This window comes from Neofelis nebulosa, chromosome 4, assembly GCF_028018385.1.
Source record: "Neofelis nebulosa isolate mNeoNeb1 chromosome 4, mNeoNeb1.pri, whole genome shotgun sequence".
NCBI classification, from domain to species: Eukaryota; Metazoa; Chordata; class Mammalia; order Carnivora; family Felidae; genus Neofelis; species Neofelis nebulosa.
Genome location: NC_080785.1, coordinates 164,486,493 through 164,502,686, shown reverse-complemented (window position 1 = coordinate 164,502,686; position 16,194 = coordinate 164,486,493). Strand labels below are relative to the sequence as shown.

General features: G+C 56.6%; 2 protein-coding genes and 1 long non-coding RNA gene across 4 annotated transcripts; 2 read left to right on the top strand and 1 right to left on the bottom strand.

Annotated features, from left to right (window-relative positions):
- Positions 1-17: 17 nt before the first annotated feature.
- NDUFA7 (NADH:ubiquinone oxidoreductase subunit A7) lies at positions 18-7,090 on the top strand. Of its 2 annotated transcripts, none has more exons than XM_058728192.1 (4): positions 18-126; positions 550-599; positions 3,352-3,501; positions 6,881-7,090. In XM_058728192.1, exons 1-4 carry the CDS (start codon positions 76-78, stop codon positions 6,969-6,971), a joined length of 342 nt encoding a protein of 113 aa, XP_058584175.1. In that variant the 5' UTR covers positions 18-75; the 3' UTR covers positions 6,972-7,090. The 2 variants fall into 2 exon arrangements, with proteins under 2 accessions (XP_058584175.1, XP_058584176.1); XM_058728193.1 differs by lacking the exon at positions 6,881-7,090 and adding an exon at positions 5,089-5,158.
- On the bottom strand, positions 389-9,035 carry LOC131510717 (uncharacterized). Its single transcript, XR_009261147.1, has 3 exons — positions 8,091-9,035; positions 7,475-7,592; positions 389-872 (listed from the first exon to the last, which is right to left on the bottom strand). It is a non-coding gene; the product is annotated as an uncharacterized LOC131510717 (long non-coding RNA).
- A 414-nt stretch (positions 9,036-9,449) lies between these two features.
- Positions 9,450-13,897, top strand: CD320 (CD320 molecule). The gene is made up of 5 exons (XM_058728191.1): positions 9,450-9,687; positions 12,173-12,286; positions 12,659-12,892; positions 13,176-13,334; positions 13,461-13,897. The coding sequence occupies exons 1-5, from the start codon at positions 9,561-9,563 to the stop codon at positions 13,601-13,603; spliced, it is 777 nt and encodes a 258-aa protein (XP_058584174.1). The 5' UTR covers positions 9,450-9,560; the 3' UTR covers positions 13,604-13,897.
- The last annotated feature ends 2,297 nt before the right edge of the window (positions 13,898-16,194 follow it).

Sequence of the window (16,194 nt, the reverse complement as noted above, 5' to 3'; positions counted from 1 at the left end):
TCGCGAGACCCGGAGGGTTTTCCCAGCAGCCCCCACGGTAGAGACGTCACCGGCGCCCTTCAGCGCAGACGGAAGATGGCGTCCGCTACTCGCTTCATCCAGCGGCTGCGGAACTGGGCGTCCGGGGTGCGCGGGGCGAGAAGGGCCGAGGGGGGCGGGGCGGGGGGCTGTGGGTTCAGTGCTCCTCGGACCCGCTCCCGCTAGTCCCCTTCCCCCTGCACCCTTGGGCCTGACGCTGTTAGTGCTGAGATTCTCCTAGACTAGAACCAGTGTCTCAGCGCAGAGCCCCCAACTCCTTCGGCCGACACACCCACCTCCACCCCAGCCCTCGACCCATTCAGGCCTGAGGTCTGCCTAATCCCAGACCTTCTTAGCCCCGTATCTTGTGGCTCAGGCCTTAGCTCTCCTTATCTCCTCCAGGACTCATACCCCTGTACCAAACTGTTCATCTCCGACCTTCCCTTCTCCATCCCTGGGATGCCCCTGCTCCCTCGCCCTCTCCTTTCCTGAGGTGCCCTGCAAGCTGACCTCCTTCCTCTCCTCCCACAGCAAGACTTGCAGGCGAAGTTGCAGCTGCGCTACCAGGAGATCTCCAAGCGGTGAGCAAGCCCCGCTCGCTGCCCATACACCGGCTCTGTCCTGTTATTCTCACGTCAAGAACAAAATCCGTATTCCTTTAGACCCCTGGAGTGCTGGGCCGGAATCCTGCCTCCGGTCCCTGGCAGTCCGTGGAGGCAGAGGTTTGATTTTAACTTACCTGTACTCCGAGGGGGCTGCTCGTGGAACAGTCGGGTTGGGCGTGAATTCAGAGTGGATCGTGTAGCTGTGCAGTCTTTCGTGTGGCCCTGCCAGTTAGTGTTATCACCCCCAAACTACAAATGAAAAGATTTAAGGCTCAGAGAGGATATGTCATTTGCTTAAAGTCACTTAGAAGCTTGAAAATGACAGCTGAGATTTGAACCCAGAAGTGTCTTGATTCCAAACTCATTGATGTCCAAAAATTACTTGATATTTACAAGCCCCTGATGCGCTCTCAGAGATAACAGCACCAACAAGAAAAGTTACTATTCTCGTTCCTTTTGTGGAGCTCAAGTTCTAGGAAGAGAAAAAGGTGGTAGGGAAACAAACTCAACAGGTAAAAAGCATTTTGGGATGCTCTGAATGAATGAATGAATGAATGAATGACAAAATGAATTAGAATAAGCTGGAGGGTGGCAATCTCATGTCAGGTGGTCAGGAAAGGTCTTTTTTCTGGGATTGACGTGTGAGCTACCTGAAGGAGAAGGAGCCAAAGGGTAATTATTGAAAGAACATTCTGATAGAGGGAACAGTATGCGTCAAGCCTGTTGAGGCTGGACAAAGCCAGAAGGAGGAAGGAGGCCAGGGTGGCTGGAACACAGTGAGGAAAGGAAGAGAGAGCAGTATATAGGAAGTCAGGGGAGCTGGCAAAGGTAAGGCAGCCAGTGAGGATTAGCACAAAAGGAAAAAAAAATAGCATTAGAATAACCAAGTTCATGTGGATGCCTGCATGTTGTAACTGATTCCAGATATCAGAAGTTTTGAGTTGTTGCTCTATCTAGGGTCGTTGGTGCCAGTTGAGGAAAAGGTTTTAAAAAATTTCCAACTTCTTGAGGATAATGGCGCCTCCTAGTGATGTATGTGGGTCTTTCCATTGGGCCCTGGTTCTTACCTTTCTGCTAGGTGGTGGAAAGTGATGGCCAGCCACATCCACCAGGGGCCGTCTGGACTCCAGGGGTGAAGCAAATTCTAACTGCCACACAGGATATTGCTTTTTTATTTTTTTTTATTTTTAAGTAATCTCTACACCCAAAATGGGGCTCGAACTCACAACCCCGAGATCAAGAGTCACATGCCCTATGCTCTACCAGCAGACAGCCAGCCGCCCCAGGATATAGCTTTTAATATTAAATTTGTAAACTTCCTTTTTATTCTTATTTCTCATTAAAAAAAATTTCAATTTTTACTCTTTTGAGACAGAGAGAGTATGTGCGCATGAGCAGTGGAGGGGCAGAGAGAGGGAGAGAAACCTAGGCAGGTGCCCTCTCATTTTTTTTTTTTTTTTAATTTTTTTTTTTTTTTTTTAACGTTTATTTATTTTTGGGACAGAGAGAGACAGAGCATGAACTGGGGAGGGGCAGAGAGAGAGGGAGACACAGAATCGGAAGCAGGCTCCAGGCTCCAAGCCATCAGCCCAGAGCCTGACGCGGGGCTCGAACTCACGGACCGTGAGCCTCTCATTTTTTTACACAATGGTTATCACTTGTTTTAAGAAAGTCTTGGGGCGCCTGGGTGGCGCAGTCGGTTAAGCGTCCGACTTCAGCCAGGTCACGATCTCGCGGTCCGTGAGTTCGAGCCCTGCGTCAGGCTCTGGGCTGATGGCTCGGAGCCTGGAGCCTGTTTCCGATTCTGTGTGTCCCTCTCTCTCTGCCCCTCCCCCGTTCATGCTCTGTCTCTCTCTGTCCCAAAAATAAATAAAAAACGTTGAAAAAAAAGTTAAAAAAAAAAAAAAAAACTCCATGATTTTATGATTTCTCCTATCTTTTCTGCCTTTCTCCTCTGCTGCATTTTCCAGGGAAGCTTCTTTTTTGTTTTGAGGTTAGCATTTCCTTTTCAGGCATGTGGCTTCTTTGTAAATTCACCCCAGGTTTTAGCCCAGCCCAGGACAGAGCTCTATTCACTCACCCACCGTCCCCCCCATCCCCCCCCACTCCAGCTTTGGCTGTAGCTGTGGCTACCAGGAGGTGGCAGGAAATTCGGAGACCTCAGAGGACAAGGTGCTCTTTGAGTAATAAGCCTTGATCCCAGCAGGGTTTTCCAGAGAGTTCCTGAGATGACTGGAAACCCAAGAGTTCTGTAGTCTGGCTTTTGGGACAAAGACCTTCAGAAGAAGCTACGTCTGGGGCTGTTGCCCAAGCATTTATACACTAGGACCACTGGACTCGAGGTGGGCAGAAGCTCAGACCCCGACCCCTTCGTTTCCTGAGCACCGGCAGGCAGAAGAGAGGCCAGATGCAAACTTCGGGCCATGGTGGGGTGGGAAGAGGTCTGGGTGTCCAGTCTGGGCCGCCCCCTTCCCTGGGAAGCTTCAGAAAATGTCCTCTGTATCGGTCACATTTGGGGCATACCCGGCCTTGCCTTCCAGCACCTTCCCATCCATAGCAGAGGTTGCTACCTGCCTTAGGGCCTTGGGTCCTCCTTAGCCATACATCCACGACAGTGTGCCAGGGGGATCCCCTGGCCTGTGGCCTGGTGACTGAGGCCCATGCCAGCCTGGCCGGGCCATAAGAGTGACTTTCTGCTAGCTTCAGTGCTGATGTTCTTTTCCCTCAGAACTCAGCCTCCTCCCCAGCTCCCCGTGGGCCCCAGCCACAAGCTCTCCAGCAACTACTACTGCACTCGCGATGGCCGCCGGGAAGCTGTGCCACCATCAGTCATCATGTCCTCGCAGAAGGTACTGGCGTCGGGCAAGCCTGCAGAGAGGTGAGGACCTCACCGCCTTCCTGAAACCAGTCCTTCCTCTTGCTTGTGCTGTTCAAGATGCCCACGTATGGAGCGTGAAGCGTGTCAGGAACTGTGCTGCAGGGGCTTTTCACGGGAGAGCTCTTCGAATCCCCCCCCCACCCCAGCCCAGGGAAGGGGGTAGGGCCTCAGCCAGGGGTGCGATTCCTGCAAAGCACATGAAGCTTCAGCGTCCCTTCAGGTGCTCTGGGAGAAGCCCAGATACTGTTTTTGTAACTGTGTATTTTTTTTTTTTTAATTGAGGCATAATTGGCATATAACATTACGTTATTTTTGTAATTTTGTATTTTGTTACAACTGAGGCATAATTGAAATCTGCGTGCAGGGGTACAACACGAAGATCTGATACTTGTGTACATTTGAAATGAGCGCCACAGTAAGTCTGGTTACCATCCATCACCTCACGTAGTTACACGTTTCTTTTCTTGTGATGAGAACTTTTTTTTTTTTTTTAATTTTTTTTTTTTTTCAACATTTTTTATTTATTTTTGGGACAGAGAGAGACAGAGCATGAACGGGGGAGGGGCAGAGAGAGAGGGAGACACAGAATCGGAAACAGGCTCCAGGCTCCGAGCCATCAGCCCAGAGCCTGACGTGGGGCTCGAACTCACGGACCGCGAGATCGTGACCTGGCTGAAGTCGGACGCTTAACCGACTGCGCCACCCAGGCGCCCCTTGTGATGAGAACTTTTAAGAGCCACTCTTAGGGGCTTTCAAATATGCAATCTAGTGTTATTAACTAAAGTCACCATGCGGTACATCACATCCCCAGGACTTACTGTATAATGGGAAGTTTGTACCTTTTGAACCCCCTTTACGCATTTCTTTTTTTATTAAAAAAAAATTTTTTTTTTTAATGTTTATTTATTTTTGAGAGAGACAGAGACAGGATGCGAGGGGGTTAGGGGCAGAGAGAGAGGGAGACACAGAATCTGAAACAGGCTCCGGGCTCTGAGCTGTCAGCACAGAGCCCGATGCGGGGCTCAAACCCATGAACTGTGAGATCATGACCTGAGCTGAAGTCAGACGCTCAACCCACTGAGCCACCCAGGTGCCCCCGATTTACGCATTTCATCCCCGCCCCCCACCTGCCTGCTGCCTCTGGTGACCACCAATATGTTCTTTTTATCTGTATCTTTTTTCATTTTTTTTGTTTCGTTTTTAGATTCCGCACATAAGTGACATCCTATAGTACTTGTCTTTCTCTGACATATTTCACTTAGCAGAGCACTCTCAGAGTCCATCCATATTGTTGCAAATGGAGACATTCATTTTTATGGCTGAATGGTATTCCATTCTGTGTATATGCGTGTGTATGTATATGTATATATGCACACACACCATATTTTCCTCATACTCTTCTTAAAGAATTATGTAAATTTCAGGCCCCTTAAAACTCAGTTTTGTCCCTGGCCTCAGGCGCCTTCTCTTAAATAAATGGGGCCATAATATCTACTGTAGGGAATTTATTTTAGTCCATTCGGGTGGCTATGACAATGTCATAGAGTGGGGTGGCTTATAAACAACAGAAACTTATGTTTCTCATAGTTCTGGAGGCTGGGAAGTCCGAGATCAAGGTGCTGGTAGGTTCCATGTCTGGTGAGGGTATCTTCCTGGCTCATAGATGGCATTTTCTTGGTATGTCCTCACATGGTCGAAGGGGTAATGGGTGTCTAGGGTCTCTTACAAGGGTACTAACTCCATTCATGAGAGCTCCTCCCTTATGACCTAGTCACCTCTCAAGTGCTCTACCTCCAAAGGCCATCACACCGAAGGCGGGGATTTCAATATATGAATTTGGGAGAAACAAAACATTCAATTTGTAGCAGAGTTATTATGAGGATTAATTTCCATAATTAACATTTGTAAGGTTTTAGGATGAGTCAATGCCCTGCCTGCCTACTAATCACAAGTTAGGCGGTGACGGCCCTGTTGCAGAAGAGGAAATTGAGGCACAGAGAGGCCAGTTGACCTGCCTGAGTCACACAGCCAGTGGGTAGCAGAAGCAGGATTTCAAAGCAGTTTGCCCAGACCCTCAGTGCTGTCTGGTCTCTACAGCCAATTCACTGTGTGGTCTGAAGCCAACCCTTCATGCCTTCTTGAGCCTCATTTTCTTCATCTGTAAAATGGGGATGGTGGGCTCGCAGTATGACAAAGTCTGGAAGGTGATGAGGCCAGGACGGGCCTGCTGTATAGTTAGAACTCAGTGAATGGCCTGGGTCGTGGTCCTTATTATCTTCTGACTCACCGGAGTCCCACACCAGACTGTGGCAAACCACCCTATTCCCCCCATACCTCCTCACCTGCCCCTGGGATGCCTGCATCTCCTAGGGAGGCTGATTCTGCCTCTTCTATTTCCTTCAGGTTCCTGGGAGGCTGGGCGGCCCTGGAATCCCTGCTCCTGGGAGGCTCATCCACGAGAGCCTGCCTGCCTGCCTGCCTCCTCTCCCTTTTTGCTCACCGTGTGTGCAAGCCTCCCAGTCCTAGGCACCAGGGGCTTGGGTCGGGAGGCACTTGCCTTGGAGTTGTTGCCACAGTGTCTCCTTAGGGCTCACTCTGGGGCAGACGGGGTATTTTTAAAATAATTTTTTTTTTTTTAATGTTTATTTATTTTTGAAGGAGAGAGAGACACAGTGGGGGGGGGGGGGGGCAGAGAGAGAGAGGGAAACACAGACTCCGAAGGAGGCTCCAGGCTCCAAGCCGTCAGCACAGAGCCCAAGCGGGTCTCGAACTCACTGACCATGAGATCATGACCTGAGCTGCATTCGGACGCTCAACTGACTGAGCCACCCAGGCGCCCCTGGATGGGGTATTTTTTAATCGCACTTGACCCTCAGCCCCATTGGACTGCGGCCAGGGCCTGGTCTTAGCGCTGTGCTGGGGCATGTGCAGTGCCTGCCGTGGAGCAAGCGTGCAGTGCCTGAGGGAGGAAAGAGCAGTGGGCACGCGGCACCTGATCGCCTGACCCTTTACCAGTGTCCTGTTTGGGGGCAACCGGAATGGGGTGCTCGTCCACCCTGGGGCCGCAGGTGGGAAGGGGTGCTGGGGAAGGAGCCCAGCTATTCAGGGCTGGCTTTGAGCTCAGGAGCCAGGGCAGGCCGACGGGGGGTTCACACGGGGCTTGGGCAGGAAGGGTGCTGGCCAGTTCCCAGCAAGGGTTGGCTGACCTTTTGGGGGACCCCAGTGAAGGAGTTTGGGCCTCTGGAGCACCCTCACTCTGGCCTCAGACCCACAGTCTCGGCAGGCATGTTCCTGCTGGGCGCAGGTGTGAGCTGCCCCAAATCCATGCGCGCTGCTCTGTGGAGACCCGACCCTAACCCAAATCCGTTTTCCTCTCCAGCTCAGCTGCCGCTGTCACTGAGAAGAAGGCCGTGTCGCCGGCTCCTCCCATAAAGAGGTGGGAGCTGTCCAAGGACCAGCCTTACCTGTGACTGCACCCCGGGGCACCTGGCCCGGCCCTCAGGGCCACCTGAGGGCTTCCCCTCCTTGTATTCCCTCCGGGGAGACCGGGACCTAATTTATGGCAAATACACCCTGCTCTCCGGTGTCACTTCTGTTTTTACTTTCGAAGCTACCCACGGCTTCCGTGGATTTCCCGGTGAAGCTGGTGCTGAATCTCTGAACTCTGTCAGCACTCCAGGAGCGGGGGCGGGATGGTGGTTCTTGAGCTTCGGGGTAACACGCTGTCGCCGGGCACAGGTCAGATGACACGGGGTCCAGGGGCAGGGCATCTAGAGTTGTCACCATCCCTTCCCTGAAGGCCTGGCTAACATAGCAGTGGGGTGGGTTCCAGGGCCTCTGGGTGTTTGGGGGGCACCGACTGAGGGACAGCGAGACCGAGCACAAACTCACCATTAAGTACGTCAAGAGCTCCCACAGCAGTTGCTTCTGGGGCCATGGGCCAGTACCCTCCCACCACATGCCCCCTTCTGACCTTGACCACCTTGCAGCTCCTGGGGCGGCAGAGAACAGCTGGGCAACTCACAGGAAGGCTTGACTGGGGGCAGGCGAGGAGAGGCCTCCCCGAGCCAGAAACCCTTTCTGCACAGGCCCTGGGGAGGGAGGTGGAGTCAGCCTGGGGAAAGAAGGGGGGGTTGGTCCTAAGAGGAATGAGCAGTTGTGTGGAAGCCAGAAAAGAAGTAGCCCAAGTCCGGCTGCCCTGTGGAAGAACCCCACAACCCTTCCGTAGGGTAAGATCGGGTTGTTGAGAATGCCGTGTTCTCTGGAAGCATAGAGCAAGGCAGGGAAGGGGAACCGTCCCAGACAGGAGGTATGTAGGGAGCCCCAGCGTGAACGACACAAATGATAAATGCTCGAGGGAAGAAAACTGGCTGAAGCCAGGGAAGGCTTTCTAGAGGGGGTGGGATTCTAATTGGAGCAAAGGGGGAGTCCGATTCAGGAAGAAGATCAGGAAGGAGAGGAAGGCTGGGCAGTGTGTCCCGAGGCCACTGGGTAGGCAGCCCTGAGGGCTTCCACAGAGGCAGGCTTTTAGGACACAGACTTGAAGTTTGGCAAGGGAGTGGGGGTGGGAAAGAAGCCTGACACCTCACCTTCCTGCCTGCTAGGTGCTGTCGTAAATGCTATCTGATCTCAGCTCCTTCCTGGAGCTATTCTGTGAGGTCATCGCTGTTGCCATACTCCCTGGACAGAAAAATAGGAACGGAAGGATCAGGAACTCGCTCAGGCTCACTGAACTCTGGCTTGAACCTGACAGGAGTCTGTGCCCAGCTGCTACAAATGGATGGCTTCTTCAGCTGTTATCCCTGCACCCCGGAGCCCTCTCGCCGGAAGCTGAGCCTCAACTCTGGGGAATCTGGGAGGTTTTGAAACAACGACAACAAAAAAACCCAACATATGTTACATGCTCCAAAAGCAGCTAAAACCTTCAACATTTTCTCATACTGAATCATGCCAACAACCCGCAGAGCCCCTTGTAGGAAAATCTGGATGCTTTAGTGTTGCTTCATGGGAAACGGGAGGGCGGGGTAAATGCTTGCACCCCTGTCAACGCTGAGGTTCTGCTGGCAGTCCAACATGTTGCTTCTTCTGAAGGCAGAGCTGTAGATAAAATATTTATTTTCAAGACAACACAGCAGCTGATTGGATAGGAAGCCGGCAGACGGTTTGTATTTTCTGTGCCTTCTGGGTGAGCATGACCAGAGATAGCCCAAGGGCTGCCTTTGCGGATCTTGTTCCGGAAGAGAAACCCCCCACCTCTGGAGGAGCTGGGCTATGAAGACCGAATGAAGCGTGGTGGCCGTGAGTGAGCACACGCGTCTGGCCTAAGTGATCTTGGTGGCCATCTCTGTGGTTCCCAGAGTCAGCTCAGCGGGAGTGACCTCCCAGTAGGCACAGGTGACCTGGCTTTCAATTGTGAGCTCAGGTTCACACACTTAACCTATCCCTTACTGAATTCTCGCCCTATCTGATCCCCCGCCTCACCGCGGAGTCCGTGCCTTTACAGGGACATCCAGGTGCGAGGACAGGACCCATGATAGAAGCCGGGCACTGGAAGCGTTTTATTCATTTATTCACGAAATATTTAAGAGCCTACTATTGTGGCAGACCCTTCTAGGCACTGAGGATACAGCGAGCAACCCAGCATTCCAGTCCTACCGCTGACTTAGTAGTCGCCAGACCCCAAACTAGAGTGTAGAAAGGCAGGAGAGAGAGGCTGCCATATTAAGTATGATAGTTGGACAGTCACATTTGCTGTAGGATGCATGCGAAACATTTAATGTTGAGTAGACCCGACAAGTTCCTTTACATCCCCATTAGCTTTTAACTTCGGATGGACCCAACACCTTTCGTCATACCTTGTCACTGAGAAAAGTGTGTTAGAGCCTCAAATCGTGGGTGTCCCCATATTCGGACATTTACGGTGATCTTAGCCGCGGGCGCCGCGAGGACCTGGGGGCGTGGGCCCCGCCCCCGTCCGCTGCGCGCGTGCGCTGGGATAAAAGCGAGGCCGGCCCGCGCGCGCCCAGTGCCAGGGCAGGGGCGGTGCGGCGAGCGGCTGCATGGCGCGGGGCGGAGCCCGGCGGACAGCGGCCCTGGGTCTGGTGCTGCGGCTGCTGCTCGGCTTCGGACTGGGCCTGGAGGCCGCCCCGACCCCAGTCCCGATCCCGTTCTTGGCCCACAGCCCAGGTGAGAGCTCTGCGCAGCCCGCGCGCGTGCCCCTCGGCGGTCCGACCCCACCCCGCGCGCGCCGGCGGCTCCTCGCCATTGGCTGTTTCGCTGGTCTGTCCCGGACACTCCCCCGGCACGTGGCTCGGGACTCCGGTGTGCCGTGAACCTGGCCTTTGAGAGCGAGCCGTCCCCAGCTGGGGACCCTCGCCTGGGTGGCTCTGCCTGCCTTTAACTACTCTGTTTCTACCCTGCCCACACCCCACTCCTGCTCGGCTTTGTCGGACCCCTTTGTCACCTCCAAGCCGACCTTCAGCCCAGCGTGGGCAGGAAGGCTTTTTGCAGGCTCCGGTTGTCCGACCTCTAGCCGTGCCTAGCCGGTCACCTGGCGCCTCTGGGAGCGGCTGCGCCTCCTAAATCCTCGCCAGACCCTGAGGCCATGTGGCTGAGCTTCCTGGGCCACCAGGCCCCCGCTCTCCCCATCTCTGCACCTTCCTTTTCTGGCCTTAGAGAAGGAAGGGTTTTCCTCCCTCCCTGTCACCCCCAGACCCCTGGACACATGCGCCTGGGCCTAAGTGATCTTGGTGGCCCTCTCTGAGGTTCCCAGAGTCAGTTTGGCAGGGAGTGACCTTCCTGTAGGCACAGGTGACCCCGGCTTTCAGCCTTGAGCACAGATTCACACACTTAACCCATTCCTACCTGAGCTCTCACCTTATCTGTGCCCCGCCTCACCGAGGAGTCCCTACCTTTATAGGCTAAATCTTCCTGGTTCCTTTAAGGAGGCAGGACTCCCCTTAACCAAGTTCCAAACCCCACAAGTGGTTTCCTCTCCTCAGGACACTGAAGTGGGAACTCCTAGCAAACCCCTTTTACAGGGGTCGTTTCCCCTCCTGTCTGACCCCACGAGGCCTGGTCTGCTGTGCTCTGCCTCCCATTTTCCAGGAAGGCCAAACACTCCAGGGAGGGAGGTGGGGGGTTGGCAGGGCCAAGAGCGGCCGGGCCTGGAAAGGAAGCCTCGCCCAGGGGCTGCCAGACCCCCAGGGGCAGGGAAGGAAGCTGGCTCCAGGTTGGCCACAGCTCTTCCGGGCTCCACCACGCTTGGGGACTGTGTGGGCCACAGGTACCTTTGGGCCTGGAGGCCTGTGGAGCACTGGGTTTGGAGGCTGAGGCCCGTGAGTAAAGGTAGTGTTGGCAAGAAGGGCAGGATCGAATGGGGTGGGACCAGGCTGGGTCCAGGCCAGGTATTTGTCACCTGCCCTACTGCACCTGGGAGGGGAGCCTTCAAGGCCATTCCCTTCCTCTGTCACTCAGACTCCCTCCTGCTGGCCCTGGCTCCAGGCCCTTCTGTGCTGCTCCAGCAGGTCAGCATGCAGCCTGAGCCTCACTGCCTAGGGTCCCGGAAAGCCCAGATCTCGTCCGGACTCAGCCTGGACCCTTGTGTGACCTGTATCCACTTATTGTCAGCTGCTGCTGCCCTGGACTTGCGGTCACAAGGTCCTGGCCCTGATCTCCACTGAGCCTCCTTACCATCTGTGTGGATACCAGTTTGAGCACAGTTGTTCTGAGAGGCAGGTAGAGCTTCAGGCATCCGAGAGTCTCATGAAACCCCTCCCAGGAAAGCAGCTGAGATCTAAAGGTTGGGGAGGAATCACCAGTTGCAAAGTGGGGGCAGGAAAGGGTGCACTGGACCAAGGAACGGCACAGGCAAGGGCCCGGAGGGGGAAACAAGCCAGGCCTCTTGGAGAACCTCGGGAAGGCCAGGACAGAGGGTGCTGGATGAGGAAGAAGAATGAGGGTGAGGTCCAGGAAGCATTTTGTGCTGGGCCAGGCACTGGGGCCACACGGGAAAAATAGTGATTTGGTGTGAGAGGGTCAGGGGACCAGGGCACGATTTTGAGCAGAGGGGAGGCAAGGGTGGGTGATGGAATGATGGGCTTCTGTGAGGTCTCCAGTGTCCCGAGGGGTTGGGGCCTGGCTAGGAGGTGGCACATTTCAGATGGGGAAAGTGGTCGGATCCGGGCGGAATTTAGGAGGTGAGTGGACAGGCCCTGGTGATGAAGCAGGTCCTCTGCCCAGGGCCTCAGTTTCCCCTGTGCTAAGTAGGTGGGATACAACCTGCCCTGCTGACCCTGACCATGGGTGGGTCACAGATGGCCCCTACCCGAGCCTGTTTAACCATGGATCTTGGAGACACGCCTGGTAGACTGTTGGATCAGGGAGACCTGGGCTCAAACCTTGAAGCTGCCACCAGCTCGGCAGCCTGGGACCTTATCTCTCCTGGGTGTCTTCTGCACCATGGGGGGGGGGGGGGGTGCAGTAGGACCTTTCCTGTAAACTGCTCCGCTGCAAGCCTCACACGTAGTGGGTCCTCAGCAAACGGTGGCCACCAGGGGCATTCCAGCGCCCTGGGACCTGGCCGGTCTCCTGGTGGTCAGTCTGTAACGTTGTGTCCCTGGCGGAGGCCAAGATTCAGGCCTCCCAGACCCGACTTGTGTGCGTCTTGCAGGCTCGTGCCCGCCCACCAATTTCCAGTGCCGCACCAGTGGCTTCTGCGTGCCCCTCCCTCTGCGTTGCGACGGCGACAAGGACTGTCCGGATGGCAGCGATGAGGAGGAGTGTGGTGAGTCGCAGCGCCCCCTGGGGGCGGGGCTTGAGGAGGCGGAGCCGCAGGGAGGGGAGGTGCTTGTGGAAGGGGCGGGGCTTTCAGGCTGGCACGATGGGGCGGGGCCCGAGGGTGGACAGGGCTTACAGGGTCGCCGGATTGAGAAGAGGTGGGTTTCCTGGGAGGTGGGCTTAGTGGGGCCTTGGGAGGAGGGGCTTTCAGGGAGGCCGGTCCTTGGAAGGCGAAGCGAACAGGGAGACATCTTCAGGGTGGGTGGGTTTTACAGGGTCGCCTGTTCCTGGAAGGCAGGGCTCACCGGAGGCCGGGTGGAGGAGAGTACCCCAGCTCTCTTGGGTGGGTGTTTGGGACCTGACTGACCCTGCACCTCAGGCATCAAGCCTTGCGCCCGGGACGGACAGTGCCTGCCGCCCACTGGCAGCCCCTGCCCTTGTGACAGCATCGATGACTGCCCAGATGGCCTCGACCACACCGTTCACAACTGCAGTCGCCAGCCCTGCCCGGCCGGGGAGCTTCGCTGCCTGTGGGGCAGTGCCTGCATCCCCCGCACCTGGCTCTGCGATGGCCATCCCGACTGCCCTGCCTCCAGCGACGAGCTTGGCTGTGGTGGGTGCCCTGCGACCCCAGCGTGCCTGCGGGGGTGGGGAGGGCCGGGCGTTAGATAAGGACACCTTCTGGCGGGTGACCAGGCTTGGGGTGTGGAAACTCGGGTCTTCCACACGCCTGCACCCCCATGGGGGCAGCGGTGCTCACTGACCTCACTCATCCTGGGTTGGGAGATGATGCGCCCCAAGGTCCCTCCAGGCATTTGGGACACGTGTAGTCCCTCCCTGCCCCTCATGCCCTCAGCGCCGACTCCCCAGCTAATGAATGCCTGGACTTCTTGCAGGAACTGAGACGCCCCAGGAAGGGAATGCCACAGCCATGGGGACCCCTGTGGCCCCGGGCACTGTCACCGATCTTGGGAATGCCACCGCCACCTCGTTTGGGGACCAGGACTCAGTCCAGTCTGGAAACCGAAGTGCTTGTGGGGTTATTGCCGCAGCCGGTAGGAAGACCGGGCCCTCCCGCTCCTGGGGGCAAGGGAAGGCTTGGGGAAGGGACGGGCTGGGCCGCAGACCCCCCTTCCCGGTGTGGGGGCTGTCACTGACTCCTGTCCGTCTGCCCCCCACAGTGGTGCTGAGCGCAGGTCTGGCTGCCATCTCCCTGTTCGTGTTGTCCCGGCTCTGGGCCCGGGGGCGCCTGAACCAGCTGGGGCTGCTGATGGTCGTGAAGGAGTCCCTGCTGCTGTCGGAGAGGAAGAGCTCGCTGCTCTGAGGACGAGTTGCTGCCACCACGTCTCCCGGGCCCTGGGCACGGCCACTGCGGGCACATCAGCCCTCGGACGTGGCTTCTTCTGGCCATGCAGCACCGTGGACCTGAGCTCCTGCAGATGTGGCCCTGGAGGTCGCGGGCACCTGGACCCTCGCCCCAGATGCAGGAAGCCTGGCCCGGGAGCACATCACAGCCGGAACCTAGGGGCTGACCCCAAGCTGCTCCGGGGGATGGCCCCAACTAGACACTCCTGCTGCCTCTGTCTGAGGGTGGTGATTAAAGTTACTTCACATCCTCCGCCTGCCTCTAGGCTTCTGTCTCCCTCTGCCCGGGCAGCTCTGTTACAGCCCCTACTCCATAGTGGAGTGTCCTGAGAGGGTGGGACTCGGGGACCCAGCCCCGGGTGCTCCCTCGGCCACTCTGCCTCTGGCTTTCTGGGATCCAGAGCAGGTGGCAGTGGGGCTGGGGCAGCCGGGTGGTCTGCATCACCCGCAGGCTCCCGCACAGAGGAGCAGGGCTTAGGCAGGGCCTCCGGGAGTCCTGGGCGACCACCATCCATCATGGCTTCTTCCTCCTGGAGGTGTAAGCTGGGCACCTCAGGGTTGGTCTGGGCTCCACTCAGTTTTAAAATGTAGGAATGTGTGTGAGTAGGGGAGGGGCAGAGAGAGAGGGGGAGAGAGAGAGAATCCCAAGCAGGCTCTGCACTGTCGGCACAGAGTCCGATGTGGGTGTTGAACCCACAAACCGTGAGATCATGACCTGCGCTGAAACCAAGAGTGGGGCGCTTAACCATCTGAGCCACCCAGGCACCCCAAAAGCGTAGGTTTTATTATTGTGCAGGTATGGTGCGGCCGACGGAACGGGAGACTGCCCTTCAAAAGATGAACAGTTCCCAAAAGGAGGCAGAACACCAGGGCCACACGGGGAAGGAGGCCTCAGCGTCCCGAGGGAGCTGGAGGAGAATGTGGGCAAGAATCTTTATTGTGGCTCCTGTGGGCAGGGGTGGGTGAGGCGGGGTAAGCAGGCCTGGGATTGGCTAGTTTGAGTAATGTCAGCGGGCTCTGGGGTAGGTGCTGTCTGTCACACAGGTCCCAGGCTATTGGCAGTGATGCCATGGGCTAGGAACGTCTGGGGCAGCCGCCTGAGGGGCCTGTGCTGTGCCCCGTGAGCCCCCACAGGCATTCGCCATCCGCAGCCAGTGCTGTCGCTGGGCCGCCCCTCGTGGCTCGCCATACAATTGCAGGGCACACTTCAGCAAAGACTGTCCAGGAACTTGGAGGAAAGGGGGGTGATGACTCAAGTCCTGGAGGGAACACGGGCCCACACAGCGAAATCACGGGTAAAGAGAGAGTGTGGACTGGGGGCTCTGCCTTTCTTAGGGTCCCAGGTGGGGGTGCCCAGGTTTTGTGGGGTCACCGTTACTGGTGAATTGAATGCGTAGGAACAAGAGTGAGGGCAGGAGGGGAGAAGTGGGGTCGCTGGAAGAGCCGGTTACCTAGGTCGCCCAGGGCCTTCTGAAAGAGGGAGCTTCGTTGAGTGGGGGCAGCCGAATTCCTTATCTGGCTGTGCTGTTCGTCGCCACATCTTACAGCTGGCGATTCGTTTATTCCAGAGGGACGTCAGCACTCCCGGCTTAATACCAGGAGCTGACAGTGCGCTGTCCTTAGCTGCCTGGCCCTGGCGTGATCAGGGCGGGGGGGATACTGGCTGGGGGGATGGGCTCTGGACCGATTGCTTTGCGTGTGAGATGTGTGCCCTCCACTGGTGATCTGTCTGCTGTCTCTGGGAACTGGCTAACCCCATGAGGGACAGTCCCTCCTGGTCAGCAAGTCTCCAGATGCCAAAGAACCAGGAGTACAGAAAATATAAACCAGACATACCCCGATCACTGGGTGTTGGCGGCAAGGTTCTCCGATCTTCATTTTCCTTGTTTCCAAGTGCTGTGGCCAGAGCCCCTGTGGCCTCCTTGCGTGGAGGTGACCTTCCTGATATCCCTGGTGGTGGACTGGGTGTCTGCCACCAGCTGGGCCCATGCCACCCGCTGCTGGGAGAGCACCCGGGATCCCACACAGGGTCTTGGGGCTCCCATACCTGGCAGGCAGAGAGATGGCCCCTGGCCGTGAGATTCTGGGTGTCGGGGTAGAGGGCCGGTGCACCAGGAGGGCTTCCTGGGGGTGGTGAAGCTGGGCTTTGGGACTCCACCCATCTCCTAGCGGGGGAAGGTGGTTGAGGTAGGTGTTGGGGTCTGGGCGTTGGGCAGGGGACGGGGGGCCCGAGTTCTCGGTCAGTGCCGGGGGGCAGCAGGAGTGCAGGCTTGGGAGGTGGGCTGCAGGTACAACAGTGGCCCCAGCCAGCGGTGGGGGTGCAGGGCGCCCCGTCTCCTGGGGCCCAGGGCCTTGCCTCTGCACCTGCCGGAGCCAAGGTGAGCTGATGCAGAACCAAGCGCTTCTCCCAGGTGGCAGGAAGGAGTTCCACGGGAGGGTGGGATTTTCTTGTTTCTCGGTTTTTCTCCCTTTTGCTCAGGCAGGGTCAGCCTCAGTGGGTCAGGGGGCGTGTAAGGGGGTTATGAGGCCGCTTGTCACACGCCACTGGTG